Here is a 17,361-nt window from a genome sequence, read left to right as displayed (position 1 = left end):
TGGGTTTGTGTTCCTTCCTGGCCCCTTCTGTGTGAAGTTTAAATGTTCTCATGTTGACAACAACATGCTGCTCAGGCATGCTGTCCTTAATGTGTGCATGAACACTATGCGCTTCCCGACACAGGCTTCAGATTACCGTGAACCCACCTGGACAAGTGGTTAGTGAAGACTTTGACAGATGTTCTGTGTAAGATGTGGATTAGGGAGTGTACTCCACTGAGGTAGGCCTGAAATTAGGGTATACACACACACACTGACTGACACCACTTGTCCCAAGTGGGTTCACAGTGAACCAGAGCCTAACCCAGGAGCACAGGGCATGGGGGACACATCCAGGATGGGACGCCAGTCCGTCACAAGGCACCCCAAGTGAGACTTGAAGCCCAGATCCAGCAGAGAGCAGGCACAGGCCAAGCCCACTGTGCCACTGCACCCCCCTGAAATAAGGGTAGTACAGTATAAACGGTGGAATATCACTTGTGTGCATTTTAACCTGTGACTCCGGTTGACATTGTAAATGTTGCATATATGATTTTGTTATTTTTTCAAAAATGTTGTTGTCAATAAGCTGTCTAATGCAGGGTCACTGTGGTGTAGAGCCTAATCCAGAAACCCTAAAGTGTGAGGTGGGGTACACTCTGCGAGAGATGTCAGCTCATCGCATTAACCAAGTGCAGTAATATCACTATGTATTTCATACAGCATCTTTAATTAGAGTAGTATCATTACTTTTGTTCTTTATCTCAGCAAAACACACAAGTTAAAATATTACTCATAGGTCTACTGTACCTGAAGCATGATTGCAGTGTTAGTCTATGACCGGGGCATATGGAATATATGATTCCTCTACTTTCCCTAGTACAGTCACACTAAACACCCCTTTCCCCAAAGTGCACAAGAAGGAAACTGAAGGACTGAACCTCACTGGTGACTAAATTCCACAATCCAGTTTATACTTTTACTATATTTTAAATAGTTCAGTCAATGTCCTGCTTTCATGTCCATGACCCTGCTTTTTCTTTCAAGTGCTAAGGCAGTAGTGCATTCTGCCAGTGTCTCAAATTTAACTGCAGACCTTGATAAAACAGTGATGATCCATCATCTATAACAGACATAGATTCCCATTCATCTTGAAGGAAATAATAAGTAACTGCATCCACGTTAGTATTTATTTATTTTTTTTAGAAAACGTGATTAATCTGAAATATACTCATAACAAAATAACCCCATTGAAATATTACTAGGTCAATAGTTTTTTTTCCCACTTATAATGGTGCTTTGTTAGTTTATTAAACGTGGACAGACAAAAATGTCTCGCTCACAAAGCAAGTAATTTCTCAACTCCGCACACTTCTTGGGTTTACATTTTGCCCTCTATTTTTAGTTGTCTTTTGTTTCTGGTTTGATCGTTTTGTGGTTTCGTATAAGAAGACTGAAGAGTACACAGTGGAGGCGTTTACAGAAACTATACAAGCACTGTACAGTATTAGAACACGTTTAAGAGAGCCAATTGTCACATGTTGCTGAGGCCCCAAGCCTGTTCCACTGCGGTGCTTTCCCCGGCATGTCACAGAAACAGCTTTTTTTATCAATGGGTGATCTTGCGTTTTTGAGTCGTAAGTCGGCATGAGTGCCGCAGTGACTCACATTGCCCGTAAATTAGTAATCCGTGCAAGCTTGTTTTTTCTGTCAACAAAGAAATGGAATCAGAATTGAAAACATGGCCTTAAAATAAATAAAACTTGACAAAAAGTAACATATTTGTTGCATATCTTGTGAAAGTGACTTCAGAATTGGCAAAACACTAACAGATGCTTTGTTTTCTGTGGTTGTGCAAAAAAAATTATAGTAATGCTCACAGGTGCAGGAATATTAATTAAACTTAATGGACTGTGGTGCAGTGATAATCAAGCTTATATTTCTTCACAATTTTATGCAAGTGTGGGATATTCTAGCAGAATAAGTAGACAAAAAGTGTAGAAAAGTCAAAGAGTGTGTAAAAATTGGCCTTTTGCAAAATTTACAATGACGATTTTAATGTGGGGCACTGAGGGTCATGATGCTCCTGATGCCTTGGTGATTCACTACTCCAAGCAACAGCGGAGTAATTTGTTCTCATGAAAAGACTTAATCGGAGAAGTTGAATCCCAAAGCCAAAATCTCCCATCGCTGCAGGTGCTGAATTCACACACAAGCAAGCCATCACACATCTTGGGTTTCCATGTTTCCTGGTATCTCAACATGCATTTTCACAGAAAAAAAAAACATGGTCATAAATCACAAGACGGTACAAATAAAAACTGTGGTCTGGATTGACGCAACTGGTTGCTCGGCACTGTATGAAGGTCACGCCGAGTCAACAGGAAAACCCCACAATGCTCTCTGGCATGTCAATGTGTGCTGAATCACGGAGGGGCCGGGAGGCGGGGAAATTCGAATGTGGCACCGCGAAGCTGGTGGGTGTTTGACAGGAAGCAGCAAGACGTACTGTGGGAAGTGGGCAGGTGGAGCTGCGAGGATATCGGCGGTAATACGCTGGGCTGCAGCTGCATTGGAAGGAAATGGCTCCGAAAAGTGAGCAAGGTGACTGCCCCTGCGGCAGAGGCCGCACACAAAAGCAAACCGCAGCAAGGAAAATTGGCAAAAGTTTTACAAGTGTTTCTGTGCCTACACGCCGGGGATATCCCATCTGTCGTTCCAAAATAACAGGAGAGAAAAACAAAAACAGAAACAAAAACAAAAACAACTTTCTTCCACTTGCTTTGGTGAGACAGGCCTAAACAACGCTCAACATGCCAATGGAAACTTCATTGTGTGTGATTGTGCATTTCTATAAATGTTCACGATTGTGTATTCATATGCATGTAAAAAAGTATTATATATTCTGTATCTTATTATTTTTCTCTCAGTTTCGCTGTTTTTTTGATACTTGACATATGTTGTTTTATAATAGAATTATAGGCTGCTTAGAAGTAGGTGCTGTAGTGATTAGGGTCATTGCCCTCGAGTCTGAATGTGCAAGACTTAAATCCTGATCCTCTTGTACTATCCAGATTAAGGTACTTATGCTGCTCTATAAATGGGTGAATCATAGCTTGTTGCTAGTCCAACGCTATGCCACCTCAGACAAAGAAGTCAGTTAACTAGAGAAGATGTAGAGCAGTGTAAAACTGCAGTTTTTTTTCTTTTTGTGAAACTCCACCTCATTCCCTACTGTTGTGGTTCTCCCACAGCATAAAGTCTTTCAAAGTGTATTTTTCCTAAAGTGATTCAAAACTGCATGAAAGATACAAATTTTAAACAATGTCGCAAGAATAGTAGAACAAATGTCACCCTCTTGGGATTTTTCCAGCATGCAAATTTTATGTGTAAAACTGATCTTTTTTAACACAGCTTGTTGTTATAAGGACAGATTTGGAAAACATTACCTGCACATAGGGAGACCAAGTAGCACAGCAATTAAGGTAATAGCTTTGTATCTAGAATATTTCTCGTGTGAGTCCACTTAGGATACTCTTCTGTTTATCATACCATTAAATGAAAAAGAAAACCAAAAAATCTGTCAGCTGTGCAAGACACTTTGGACCCCAAGTAGGACTTGAACCCCAGACCCATTGGAAAGCAGGACCCAGTCAAACCCACTGCACCACCATGCCCTCCATAGCAATCACTATTTTTACATTGTGTCTTTCTTACTATGTACCTATATCTAGAGCTTATATGCATGCAGAGCTGATAAGGCTATGAACAAAGCTAATATGGTCTATATGTAAAGTTGATAAATATGAATACAGAGGTGATAAGACTATACGTGGAGCTAATTAGACTACTGTATATGTAGTTGGACATGACCAGCTGTCCAACGTCCATCATCACTCCACCCCACTCCAGATGCATGATTAGAAATGACAGCGTTTCTTGTAAATAATGCTCTGTGGCAAATTGAATTTCATCTTTCCATTGTTTTACATAGCAATTTTGTTACAGTTGATAAGACTGTATGTAGACATGTTACGAGTACCGCATAGGTACAGCTGGGCATGCCGTGGCCTGCTGCATGACCTCCATCACCGCTCTGCTTCCTAATGAACTCACACACCTGGCTATACACCAACCCATCCACCTAAATCGAAACCTGTCCACCTAAACACACACCGTTCCGCACAGCTAGTCACGCATGCTGTCCTGTCCCGTCCTGTGTAGCACCTACTCCGCGTTGTTGCTGTGACTGACTGTTGTTGTTACGAAATGGTTGTAATGGGTTCGTTTCAGTTGAATCATGGCTGTGAAAAAATCAGTGCTCTATTATTCTAACATTATTATTTACAAAGGAAAAAGACAGTGTTATCATATCCCGCCAGAAACTTTTTTTTTTTCTGCTTTTCTGTTTAGCAAAAAACTGTGTTCTCCTGTACACAGGATGTGGTTAGGGTTTCTCTGAGCTATAGGTGAACTCCAAAATGTTAGTTAGAGGACATTTTGAATGTTTGTAGAACGTAAAACGATTGCTTGCCAACGCGGCCATTAAACAGCACGCCGTTATTTTCAAGGTGCCTCCAACGAACCGTAAAATACTTTTTTTTAAAATGTTTTTCGAAGGACAACGGGCAATCCGCGCATCGCTCGATTGCTCTGGTCTGAGCGCTTGCTCTCGCCTGACGAGGAGTTTCCTGCTTTCTTACTTTCGCTTTTAAAATCGATCGTTTGTAACAGTGCGGAAGTTTGAGCGCCGTTCAAAGTGGTTGTAATGTGAAAGGTATTCTGTTTAAAGTGTTACATTCGCTTCTGAAAGTGTAGCAACAACATTCTGAATGGCCTATTTTGTCACTATTTTCTAAAGTTGAAGGCTCTCTAACATGCAAGCTGTACTTAACTTGACACCAGACAGAGATATCTTCTTGTCATCTAGTTATGTAAAATGCCACATAGACAAGAAACTAGTGTTGTCACTAGCGCAACGTAAAACACGCGGTGAAAACTTGTAGCGTTTCGAGTCAGGCTGGTTCTGTTTCACACTTAGCCCACGGTAAGCTTTGTCCAAGTTTGTGTCTCCAGTTATTGTCTCTGTATAGTACTTTAATTATGTTTTCTGAGTTCTCCTTTCCTCCTGGGAACTGTTTGTGATGGTGGTTTTGGTCAGCTCCATGTTTTCAAGGGAGTTGGGCCTTAGCAGCAGTCGCGGTGAACATCATGCAGACAGCGCACAGGTGGAGGGGCTAATGTTCCTGGACCGTGGGTTTGTCTCCACGCAGGTCCCCTGTGCTGGCCGGAGAACTTGCGGAGCGGCTGCCATGGCTGCGGCACCAACATCCATCTACATGAAGTCCTCAGACCTCATCAAGAAGGAGCCGCTGGACTATGGTGGCTTTGGGCAGGTGTACCTGTGTTACCACAAGACCTATGGCCAGGTGGTTCTCAAGACTGTCTACACAGGGCCTCCACGCAATGAGTAAGTGCAACTTGTCAGTCTCGTGAGGTCTGTAATTCCTAACCCACAGAATCTGTCTCCCTACTCAGTTAATTGGAGGTATGGAGGTGACAACTTTTGAGAAATTAACCTATTAAAATTCACTCAGTTATGAATATATTTGAAAATACAATTAGTTGTTGTACTTGTCACTAAATTGACTTTGACAGCTTTCCAGCAATATGCCACAATGGACACAGAGAGAAGTGGGATGGAATGTCAGCTTTATGAATCATTGGAGAATGTTTTTTCTTTTCAATATTTATGTTTCTGTTCCCCATAGGAACTCACAAACAAGCAATATGTCAGTGACGAAAGGAAGGAGTGTGCTTGAAAAAGATAACTGAAAGATTTCACATACAGTAGATGCTGGCCTCGAATTCACGCTTGTCCAATGCATTCCCCAGGGTCCATGTTTTTGTAATGAACAATGATGCTCAAGATGAATGAATGAAATTTATTTATTACTGGACATGGCATACAGCTTCAATCTGTTCTATATGTTTTAAATTTGTGGACTATTATTTCTTGTTTTATCTCAGGGGAAACAAAAAATCACTGATCGAAGAGGGGCTTCTTATGCAGAAGCTGAACCATCAGCGTGTGGTGAAACTGCTGGGGTTGATCCTGGAGGATGGGGCATACTCCTTGGTGATGGAACTCATTCCCAAAGGCAACCTGCTGGCCATGCTGAATAGTGTAAGTCACTCAGACCCCTCCTCTGATAACTTATGGTTGAGTCCGGGGTCCATATATTCTTAAGTTTCTAAGATCTTATCCTGGTGGATCTGAGTACATGTAGGTTTTGACTGTCTCTGGATTTAGTGGCTTAATTCCAGACTTCCAAGTTGAATAATAAAGAAATTCTGAACCCTGGAACATACATGTTACCAGTGAAAAAAGACTCAGTGGAAATATTTGATTTGTGAATGTATCTAAATGAGGCTTCTGTTCATGAATGAAAATTTCTTGTTCACCTGGTTAAATTTTGAGAAACCTCCATCCATTGTCAGTAATCACTCGTGCAGTGCCGGACTGTGTTGGGCTGGAGCCTATCTTGGAAGACAAGGTGTGTGAGGCATGGTACTCCCTGGACTGGGCACAAGTCCAATCACGGCAGGCACAAACAAACTCACAATAATTCACATACCATGGGCAGTTTTGAGTCATCGGATCACCTGGAGGAAACCAACACAAACGGGAAGAACATGCTTGCTCCAAACAGACTGAGCCAGATTTGAACCAATGTTTGAACTTTCAACCCAGGAGCTGTTAGTGCTACCTGTTGTGCTGTCGTGCTGGCCCAGTTTGATAAACACTCATGTATATATGAATGCTTCTTTGTTTAATACGTTTTCACAGTACAAGTTGGTGATAGTATTGTGTATGTATATGTTATGAGTAATGTCCACTTTTTTGATTTCAGGTTGATGTACCTATGTCCATAAAGGGGAGGATCATTTTAGAGATCCTTGAAGGAATGGTGTACTTATCCAACAGCAATGTGATACACAAAGACTTGAAGCCAGAAAATATTCTAGTGGACGAGGAGTTCCACATCAAGGTATTTTTGAGTGTTTCATTACTCTTCACCACAAGGCTGTAATATCAACTCTTATTTCCATTTGATGTTTTCAAAATGATATGTTGTGTACATATAACAACTGTGCATTGTAGGTCAGTGTATTATTGTGCATAACAAGTGGTTGTTGACAATGGATGGATGGATATGCCTCTGCTTGAATATGTGAGAAGTCTCCTCCAAAAAAGGAACAGTGATATGTACAAGTGAACACAGATCCCACTTCATTCCTTTGGAATTGGAGAATATGGGGCACTGTAATGGAAATGATGAGGAATAATTTTTTTGTGCTCGTTATTGGCAGATTGCAGACCTGGGCCTAGCCACCTGCCAGTCGTGGAGCAGGTTAACCAAGGAAGAGTCACGGCGGCAGAGTCGGATGGGATGCCGTAGCTATGCCAACACTGCTGGCACCCTCTGCTACATGGCCCCAGAACACTTGGACAGCATTCACGCACGCTCCACTGAGAAGTCCGACGTCTACAGCTTCGCCATCGTAGTCTGGGTCATTCTCACGGGCAGAGAGCCGTACGAGAGTCAGTGCCCTCATTTAGTCTTTTTATTTAAGTTCCTTTAGGGGAAACGTGTCCACGGAAACTTATATGTTGTTGTAATTAGGGAGAGGAGGCTTTAAAAAATAAACAATTTTATTAAACTACAGTTGAAAGGAAACACGGTTGTAGCCTTTTAAAATCCAACACAGTGCCAGTCATCCAAAAAGGTGAAAACCAGCAAGAAGACTATCCAAAAAAACCAACAGCCACCAAAGTCTGAATGGAGAGCTTCTGTTACTGAGCCCTCTTCCTGTGAAGTGAGCTGATAGGAGTTTCTTTTGTGATACCTTATTGTGTTATTTTTTTGTGCCAGTCTATAACAGATAATCATTTACATCTCTAATTTATAATTGCCCCTATAACTAAGACTAAAACTGCTTTACAAATAATATACTGGACATTGATTATATTCAGCGCAATTTTTAAAAACCTCTTAAAGCACATTCATTTTTTTCCTGCAATGTTTAACAGTGTTCATAAAGCCATTTTATTCTTTCCAGATGCCTTCAACGAAGACCATATATGCCAGTGTGTGCGGAAAGGGGATCGCCCTAATGAAAGCATCATTCCAGCCTGTACGCCACCAGAGATGATGACGTTGATGAAGAAGTGCTGGCATCAAGACCCGAACCAACGGCCAACATTTGCAGGTTTTTTTTTTTTTTTTTTTAAAAAAACTTTGTATTTATAGTTTTGCAAATTCATATGGCCATTCACTAATGCAGTGACAGAGTTATTCCTCAGGATGATTTTTAGTCACGTGAAATATATGTAACAAATATATGGTGTGCCAAACCAATTTTTGTAGATTATATTCCTGTTAATTGTTCTTTATATGCATCAGTAGCACTGATATTTTAGAAGTCAATTTATAGATGATTTGTTTTTCCTTCTGTGCATAGAAAGATGTTACAGTTCTTTCTTTCATTCCAAAAGTTAGACCATGTACTAGGGTGAAAGGAAGCTCATCTGACTGGTTGTTTCTTAATACTCCTGTTGTACCTTGTGCAGAAAGCTACGAGTCATTCCAGCTCTTTTACAAGGACAATTTAGAAAAAGATGTAGAGAGAGATGCATGTGACCTTATGGTATGTATTATGGACACCATGAAAATGGAATCTTTCGCAGTCTGACATTATTGCTTATGTCTGTCATCATGCAACACAATACACCGTAAATAAATACATGAAATTGTGGAGAAATATGAGTAGCTTTGAACAACCCCCTTTATGTTCACATTTCACATTTTGTTCCTGACATTTATTCAGGCAAAATACAAAGGCCCAACAGACTTTGTGGAAAAGATGCAGTCCTTGTCTATGGAAAGGTTGACTTCACAAACAGGTAAGTGCATTGTAGTACAACAGATGACAAAAATATTTCCATATTTAACTTTTTTTTTAATGGACATTATCCATGCAGCACATGGATGCCCCATTGCATAAGCAACTTGAAATAAACAGTGAAGTTTGTTAGATGTTATATTTGTGACAGTTAAAAAATAAAAAACAATCTGTTGGCTTTCTGAGTGTAATTTTTGCAAAGTTTAATTATGGTCACTTGAAAAATAAGAACTAAAATTCTAAATCATATATTTATATATACTTGGCAGTACCTTTTGTAAAGTTGTCTGTGTTACCTGTGATCGGGATATGCACTTTTCCCTGTTATGATGGTCTTTCATTCCGTTTTGTTATGTGTCCTGTGAAAGACTCTCCAACCTCGTTGAGGGCGGATGTGTCCCCTGTCGAGGCCAGCATTGAGGATATGAACTCACTCACCAGTTCTGAGCTGTCCATCCAGGGAGATGCTGCCCCTGTCTGCAACAACCTGGAGGTTAAGCTGGCTCAGGAGCTCGATTACCACAAACATGGCAGCTACAGCTGTGTGGACCACTCTGCTGCGGAAGTTGAGAGAGAGACTTGGAGGGAGATGCTCAGAAGAGCAGCAGCTCCTCAGCAGGTTTCCTCCGTTCAGTCATGGACCAAGAGTGACCCTGTTGCCGGGAGCAGTCTGGAGAACTTCAACTGGTCTGGCCAGTTGCCTTCAGTACCAAGCCTGAGTCCAAGTGTGGGAGTGCCGCCTATGACATCCTATTCCCAGTACCAATATTCCCAGTATGAGCAAGCCCAGCCCTGGCCTGTGCCCATTCCAGAATCTGAAGCCCCAGACCCTGCAGCTGGAATGCGTTACAACTCAGCTGCGATGCTGCCTCATTCAGATCAAGGTAGCTTTAAGAGTAAAGGGAGTGAATTAAAGCATTGAAATACTTATTTGAAGCGTTTTTAATCCTGATTTTTTCATGGTACAATTTTAAATTAAGGGAAAGCTGGTAGTGTAGTGGTTATAGCTCCTGCCTTTGGAGCAAAAGGTCGCAGCTTCTATTCCCACCTCCAGCTGTAGTACCCTTGAGCAAGGTGCTTACCGTAAGTTTCTCCAATTAAAGTTGCCCACTTGTGTAAGTGGGTAAATAGTTTAACATTGTAATAAATCGCTTTGGAGAAAAGCATCAGATAAATGTAAATCAGTTAAATGGCGAATGAAATGGTATAAATTGAACTAACAGCATAGTAAAACTCTAAACTTGATGTTATTGCAGAAGTTACTGGATTTTGTAGCGCTGACCAGCAGCCCTTACACATGTAAAATAATTGTGTTTTATGTTTATTTTCAGCATTGTTCTCATGCGCCCTGCATGCGAATGCTCTTGGGATTGGGAGAAGCTTAAAACCGGATAAGAAAAACATAACTATCTTTGTTTATTTTTACCAGGAAGTCTGTTTATACAAAATGCCAGTGGGATCCAAATTGGTCACAACAACCAGCTTAGCATCAGAAGTCAAGACTACAGTTTGGCCGGCACTCACGCCACCGAAAGTAGTACCATGTTCAAAGAGCTCCTCCAGAAATATGGTGAGCGTGTCATACCGTTAATGTCGGCTACCTTCTAAGTGCCTGAATGCCAGCGAAAGTTGCCCAAAATCACACAGTAGCTGTGATGGACTTGAAGTCAAAAAGTACAGAAGGCTGTGCTCAACTCTGTGCTCCCTGTCATCTTTGTGTTTAGAGGACCACTCCGTGACGGAAGAACACCTCGACTTGCTCCGCGAGAACATCGGAGTTAAGTGGAAACGGTGTGCACGGCGCCTGGGCCTCTCCGAAGTGGAGGTGGAGACCATTGAGCACGACTACGCACGCGACGGCCTGAAAGAGATGGTCTACCAGGCGCTAGAGAAGTGGAAGATGAAGGAGGGCTATGTGGGCTGCACAGTGGGCAAACTGTGCCGTGCCCTCAGTGACTCCGTCAAGGTGGATCTCCTCTGCAGGCTGCTGGAGATCTGCCGAAGCCCCACTTCTCCCATAAGCTGAGGAGGCCTTATTTACTCTTGGCTTAGTTAATCATCAATTAAGACAGCTTTTCAAAAGTGTTGGGACTGAATCAGCAGGCAGCCAGAGAAAGGTGTCTTCACATGGAACACTGGTGTTTTTTCTCACGCTCTGGGAGGCACGTGCTGTGTGACTCCTGGAAGTGTACCAGTGGAATGATCTCCCCAGTCCAGTGCAGATGGTCAGAAGTGTTTAAATTGAAATGTTTCACACATTGAAATCCTGTGGTCCACAACTTTAGTCCAGAGATGAGTACTTTATTGCTTTATTTGACATTTGAATACTATAAACGTTACTGGAAAGTATTTTCTATTAAAGATATCGTATCTGTTAATTCAGAGGGGATCAACTTGGTAAAAGTCTCAACAGCATTTCACTTATGTTTTAAAAGATGTATCATATCTAGTTTTTTTTTTTTCTAAAGTTTTTCTTTTTGACTAATTTTATATGGCAGTATTATTACCTGGCCAAAGTCAGCATGAAGTACAACAGTATTTGTCTGCTTCATGAATTCATTTACTTCCAGAGTTAATGACTTAAATAGATTTAGGTGTCATCATCCCATAACTTCTGCTTCCAGATTTTCTAATGTATTTTAATATTACCTTACAAATAACCTTAACAAACTAGTTTGTTACTTTCTGATGCAGCATTATTGGTAGTTTCTTACAAATAATGATTCCACTATTTTTTTTTTTCTATTTTTAAACAAGCCATTTTTCATGTAATGGAATTTATGACAGTTCATCTGAAATCATTTGCATGAGTTATATAACATAAGCTATAGTAAAATAGTTGAAATATATATTGTAAGCAGATCTTGAAAGAGATGATGCCAAAACAAGTTTTACTGTATGATTTGTGACATAAAAACATATGTTTTATAAGAAGAAATTCATAGTAGACATTTTCTATAGTGATGATAAACATTCATATTGGACAGCATATGGGTTGAAAGTAACTGCTCATCCAGTTCAGTGGAAGTATTTAAAAGGTATTTTAAAGCTTTAATAAAGCATCATGGGGGACGTGCATCTTAAATTCGCTTAACTACAGCACCACCACTTGGTAGTTCTGTTAATTACAATTTCACCTGATGCAAGGACACCTTTGCGCTAACCTTGTCACAATAGCACAGGGTTTGAGAAGACTTGAAAGATATTAACATGTATTTTCAATTTATTATTGTGAGTATAAGGATATGAAGAATTTTGTTTTTGTAAGATGGTGGTGGTTGTGATATTGTATATGTACTCATGCTTTATGACTCATCTTTACCAAGCTATGTGCTTGCTAGGGTGCCAGTCCAGGAGGATGGCAGTGAAGCTTTCAGAGATGCACTCCAGCAGACCCTCTATGGCTGTGCTATTGCTGATGGAGGTGTGGCCATATCAACATCTTGCTGATGGCAAGATTGGTTTTGTTGAGAATCATTTCGGAAAAAAAAAACTGCCGATGTTCACTATGATAACCACATGCTCATTCAGCGTATCTGTGAACTTGCGGCCTTTAAATAAAATTGCAGAAGTATATGGATCCCCAGATGCCACTTTGTACTTAGTGCACAAATTCCAGTTTCATAAGCTTAAGCACAAAGTTGTGCTCATCCCCTCTGTTCAGAGGGGCATAACCACAGCATGGTGCTCACTGCCAACCAATGTTATATAGACTCAGGATGTCACTGAAAGGCCAATCCTTAGCAAACACATGCACACACATTCCAGGTTCAACAGGATGTCAAGTAAGATGTGGTCTACACACCAGCGGAAGCCACAAGACCACTGTTTGTATGCCCCCATAAAGTCAAAAACTACTTATCATAACTGACCTTCAAAATGTAATGTGTGGATGCTGCTGCTGGTGTAGTTGTTCAAAGCCATCAAAGCACCCCACAGACCTGGGTTAAAATCCCTGCTCGCTCTGTGGTATCATTGGTCAAGCTACTAGCTCTTCGTTGCTCCAGTAAAACTATCCAACTGTGTAAATGTACATTTATTTATTTAGCAGACGCTTTTCTCCAAAGTGACTTCCAGTGAACTATGTAGTGTTATCAGCCCACATACCTTATTCACCAAGGTGACTTCTAGATACACTATTTACACTGGGTCACCCATACATCAGTGGAACACACTCTCTCTCTCCGTCACTCACACACTATGGGGGAACCTGGACAGCATGTCTTCAGACTGTGGGAGCAAACCCACACAAACACAGGAGAACATGCAAATTCCACACAGACTGAGCCGGGATCGAACCCACGTCCGCACCACCCAGGCACTACGGTGCAGCCCGTGCTCCCCTCAACTTTCACCAAAAAGCAATGGTTTCATCTTCAGGAGATGCGGCTGAGACACAGTTCTCTTAACTTTAATTGCAGTAATGTGTCATTACACCGTTATTTTGTTGCGAAACCTGTCCACTGCTGGTGAAATCTCCCACGCCGTTTTCCCGCGCTAGGCCCGTTGTCAAGGCAACGGAGGGACTCTCGAGCGCGTTCCGCTTGGGGACTCAAGCTTGAGGCGAGGACCAGTACAACAAAACACACGTATCGTACGTGTTACTACACTGAGAAACATTAAGATGTTCCCGACTGGAAAAACTAGTCATATCGTTTGTGTTTATTTGTACGAAAGCCGCCGTTGTGGCACTTTTTCATCGAATGAAGTAGTTGTTTAGCAGTCAGTGCTGTGACTGTGTGGATGAACGAGTTTGAACATGGACGCCGAGTTTTATAAAGGGGAAAAAAGCTGTAAACAGAACTTTAAAACGCAACATATAGTTCTGTTATACGTATTTTCATTAATGATTTGAAACGCCCGTTTGTTTTCATGTAACAAGTTTGAAGTTACAGAGTAATATGATTACGTCAGCGTGATGATTTCAGAGTGAGGATGAGGATCATGGTGTCTTCTTTTTGTTTTTATTCTCTTTTGGTTTATAGCGTTTAACCAATATTTTGGAAACGGGGACATTTTGTTTTTGTGCATGTATTTACATTTACTCATTTAGCTGGCGCTTTTCTCCAAAGAGACTTACAGTGTGACGACACAATTTATACAGCTGGGACGTACAATTCTTACTGAAGCAATTTTTTTAGGAAGTACGTTGCTCACTCAAGGGTACTACAACCTCTGGGTCTAAAGGCAGCAGCTCTGGCTGCGACGCTCCCCGCTTTCTTTTTAAGGCGAGAGACTCCTTACTGCACCATTTAATATTCTGATTTTTTAACATGTTTTTAAGCGTTAACCGCTAAGTCCTTCCGTAGACGGTAAACGTGAACACAGTACTACTTGTCGTAAAAACTTTGTACGTGCTGCACTTCGCAAACGCTCCAGACGGGGGCAGCGCATTATACAGTCATGTGACCTCTTCGCTGTGCCTTGTGGGAAAACGAGTCCAGCGAAACTCGATGTTGAGTCATTGTATTATATATTGTGCTCTTTCTTTGCTGCCGTTAACGTAATATCACTGCACGTATACTCTAGTAAAGTAAAAGGCTAACTTGTTCCCCATTAAAGACCTCGCACTCTTTTTATTGCCTAATAAAATCAGATTAACTTTAAAACCGCGATCATCTTGTTAGATTAATTAATACTAGACTTTCAGATTCAACATATAGATTTATAAAATATATATATTTTTAACGCATTATACATAAAAAAATGAATTTGTAGCTTTTCGGGATATCAGATATTTATTCCTTGAAAGAATCAAAGTTTGATAATAAGCAACTGATAACTTTATTAGAATAGCATGTCTTGGTCTGTACATCATGTGTACCACCAGTTTTAAAAATAACAAAAAAGCATTGTTTACATTCATTCACATTTGATAAACCTATCAGTGACAGTTGTAATTTTTTTTGGATTTGAGTTTTGTTCAGATTTTATAAAGGTGTAGTCTCCTATAATAAAACTATTTGCCTTCCCATGACCTATTATGACATTTTGGAGGGGGAAGGTAAAAGTCAATACTGAGGTTAAAATTCTCTCTGAAAGGGAACATAAACACTATGTAAGTTAATGAGACTACAATAGAAGGGGATGTACTTTTTCAAATCTAAACTAGACAAGACGGGTTTTACAACATGAGAAACATTGTGCTTGAAGACATATGGTCAATCACCGATCTTCCTTCATAAAATCACATATGTATGTGTGGTAACTGAAGTGCTACAGTTACCAGTGATCAGATTCAGTATCAGCGATATTGCCAAAAATCACAATTTGCCAAAAACTGGACAATTCACAAGATACAACTAAAATGTAAATACTTGGAACTACTTCAAGAATTAAGTGTTTGCATTGATACCTCCATCTCTCTGTCTGTTGGTATAATACACTTTAGTATTGGTTTCTGAGATGTACGTCGCTTTACAGAAAAGCCTGTGCTAAATGAATAAAGGTAAAATGGAAATGTAAATACATTTTTAGACGTAAAAACTGTAAACATATCAGCAGTTTTCATCTTAATCTAGTAAAGCTAAAATTAAAAGCAAAACAGGTTTTGTTTTAAAATACTGAATAGTAGCATACTGCTGTAATCTTTTACCAAGTAGGTGCTGATCGCAACCTTCTGTGAAAATTTTAGGCAAAACTACAAATATTTTGTCGAATGCTCAACGGTTTTAATTTCTAAGTATTATACACTGACAGTGGGGGTGTGGTGGTGCAGTGAGTTTGGCCTGTGTCTGCTCTCTGGTGGGTCTGGGGTTCGAGTCCCGCTTGGGGTGCCTTGCAATGAACTGGTGTCCCATCCTGGGTGTGTCACCTCCCCCTCCAGCCTTATGCCCTCTGTTGCTGGGTTAGGCTCTGGTTTGCCGTGACCCTGCTTGGGACAAGCGGCTTCCGAGTGTGTGTGTAGATATACACTAATGTAGAAGTGTACAAATGTAGCTGGTGATAACAGCTACTCCTAATATTTTAGAAAAACTGACTTTAGAAAAAAAATTATAGGACTGTTGCACGTTTACCATAGCTTTTTTACAGACAAAATGTCCCTTAGTTGTAAATAAATACAGCAACAGTGTTTGACAATATGCAGTGGTCACATCAATCAAAGTTACTGAGAGAACACATTCATGTATAATACTGCAGCTACCTTGTTTCATTCGCCAAGAGCTAACTGCGTAATTGAAGCCAGTCATTTATCAGTTTATAGAACTGGGGGGATCTGTACCCTCATGACATATCTCAGTTCTGGTATCACTGAAGCCAGTTAGGTACCTGTGTGTCAGTGCAACACTGATGCAAGTTCGGCAACGAAGGCTGTGTATTGACGGTCGTATGAATTACTTGGGTTTGTACCAAAGTACTTTACAGCTCCAGAGTTTCGAGACAGAGGGCAAGTCTTGTCATTTGTCAGTTCTTGATATCAGTTATAAACATTCCGTTCAGTCAGTTAACATACATCACAGATACAAACAAAATACAAATACATTCATTTAGCCTAATTAACAGGTTACACACAAAGAACCTTGGTTTCCTGTTGAATACAACAGGAGTTCCAACTGGCACCAGTTCTTGATAATGATGCTCAAATATGTACATTTTCTTCTATATATATAATCTTATGATCACCTTTCGAATGTTCTAGCAAGTGAACAAGCCTCTGCTGAGTTTGTCATATGCTGTAACAGCGTAAAATAAAATCTGACAATCTAGGATGTTGAAAATGCTTTCATCGCATGGTAAAAAGGCAAGTCTGATTTTCAGAGTATCGGGACTGGTTTAACTGTTATTATGTAAATCATAGTCACACTTTTTCTTGTAAGTTTGCTGCAAAGCTCAAGTTTTGTTAAAGGCAAAGCCAAACAAGTTGTGTGCATTCAACACACACTTGATCAATTCAGCCATAAAAGCACTACCTAGTTCTCAACATTATTAATAAAATCAAATGTTTTCTGTATACAATTTCATGTGACATAACAACTATGTTATGAATTAAATAGGTCTTTTACAATCTCTGCATGGACATCACCTTCATTCTCCTGCTTCATAACTGCACATTTTTCAGAAGGGGTAATTGTACAGTACTTAATATCACATACTTTAAATCCCAACTACAAGCAATAGTACAGGTTCCCTATTACTGGTGGTGAACAAATAGAAACGCCAGAATCCAACAATTCTATGACTTGAATGTGCTTATCTCTCGAGATATAAGTACTGCCTACATAAAAGTGAATTACCAAGTAATGCACTATTCAGAGCCATCCTGCTACATGATCAATTTCAATAATATTCTGTCAACGGTTTATGTCAGATGGCATCTTTGCAGACAAAGAACACACTCTTACATTTCAACAAATCAATTTTGTTGACATTACTCTCGGATAAAAGGGGACACGGATTTCAACCTTTCAACGAAGA

The 17,361-nt window shown here is 40.4% G+C and overlaps 1 protein-coding gene across 2 annotated transcripts; it reads left to right on the top strand.

The window, feature by feature from the left end:
- The first annotated feature begins 4,695 nt into the window (after positions 1-4,695).
- On the top strand, positions 4,696-12,506 carry ripk1l (receptor (TNFRSF)-interacting serine-threonine kinase 1, like). 2 transcript variants are annotated; one of them, XM_018757522.2, is made up of 11 exons: positions 4,696-4,756; positions 5,253-5,449; positions 6,010-6,166; positions 6,894-7,031; positions 7,354-7,585; positions 8,104-8,253; positions 8,615-8,691; positions 8,872-8,947; positions 9,315-9,830; positions 10,376-10,516; positions 10,671-12,506. In XM_018757522.2, exons 2-11 carry the CDS (start codon positions 5,292-5,294, stop codon positions 10,970-10,972), a joined length of 1,947 nt encoding a protein of 648 aa, XP_018613038.1. In that variant the 5' UTR covers positions 4,696-4,756; positions 5,253-5,291; the 3' UTR covers positions 10,973-12,506. The 2 variants fall into 2 exon arrangements, with proteins under 2 accessions (XP_018613038.1, XP_029109140.1); XM_029253307.1 differs by having other exon boundaries at positions 4,702-5,026.
- The last annotated feature ends 4,855 nt before the right edge of the window (positions 12,507-17,361 follow it).

Source organism: Scleropages formosus, chromosome 7 (assembly GCF_900964775.1).
Source record: "Scleropages formosus chromosome 7, fSclFor1.1, whole genome shotgun sequence".
In the NCBI taxonomy this organism is placed as follows: domain Eukaryota; kingdom Metazoa; phylum Chordata; class Actinopteri; order Osteoglossiformes; family Osteoglossidae; genus Scleropages; species Scleropages formosus.
This window is presented reverse-complemented; position numbering and strand designations above follow the sequence as displayed.

Excerpts from the sequence above, each read along its gene's own strand:
- ripk1l (XM_018757522.2), top strand. The coding sequence starts at position 5,292 with ATGGCTGCGGCACCAACATCCATCTACATGAAGTCCTCAGACCTCATC. Across the intron at positions 7,586-8,103 it reads GGGCAGAGAGCCGTACGAGA|ATGCCTTCAACGAAGACCAT; the intron begins GTCAGTGCCCTC and ends TATTCTTTCCAG. Across the intron at positions 8,948-9,314 it reads AAGGTTGACTTCACAAACAG|ACTCTCCAACCTCGTTGAGG; the intron begins GTAAGTGCATTG and ends GTCCTGTGAAAG.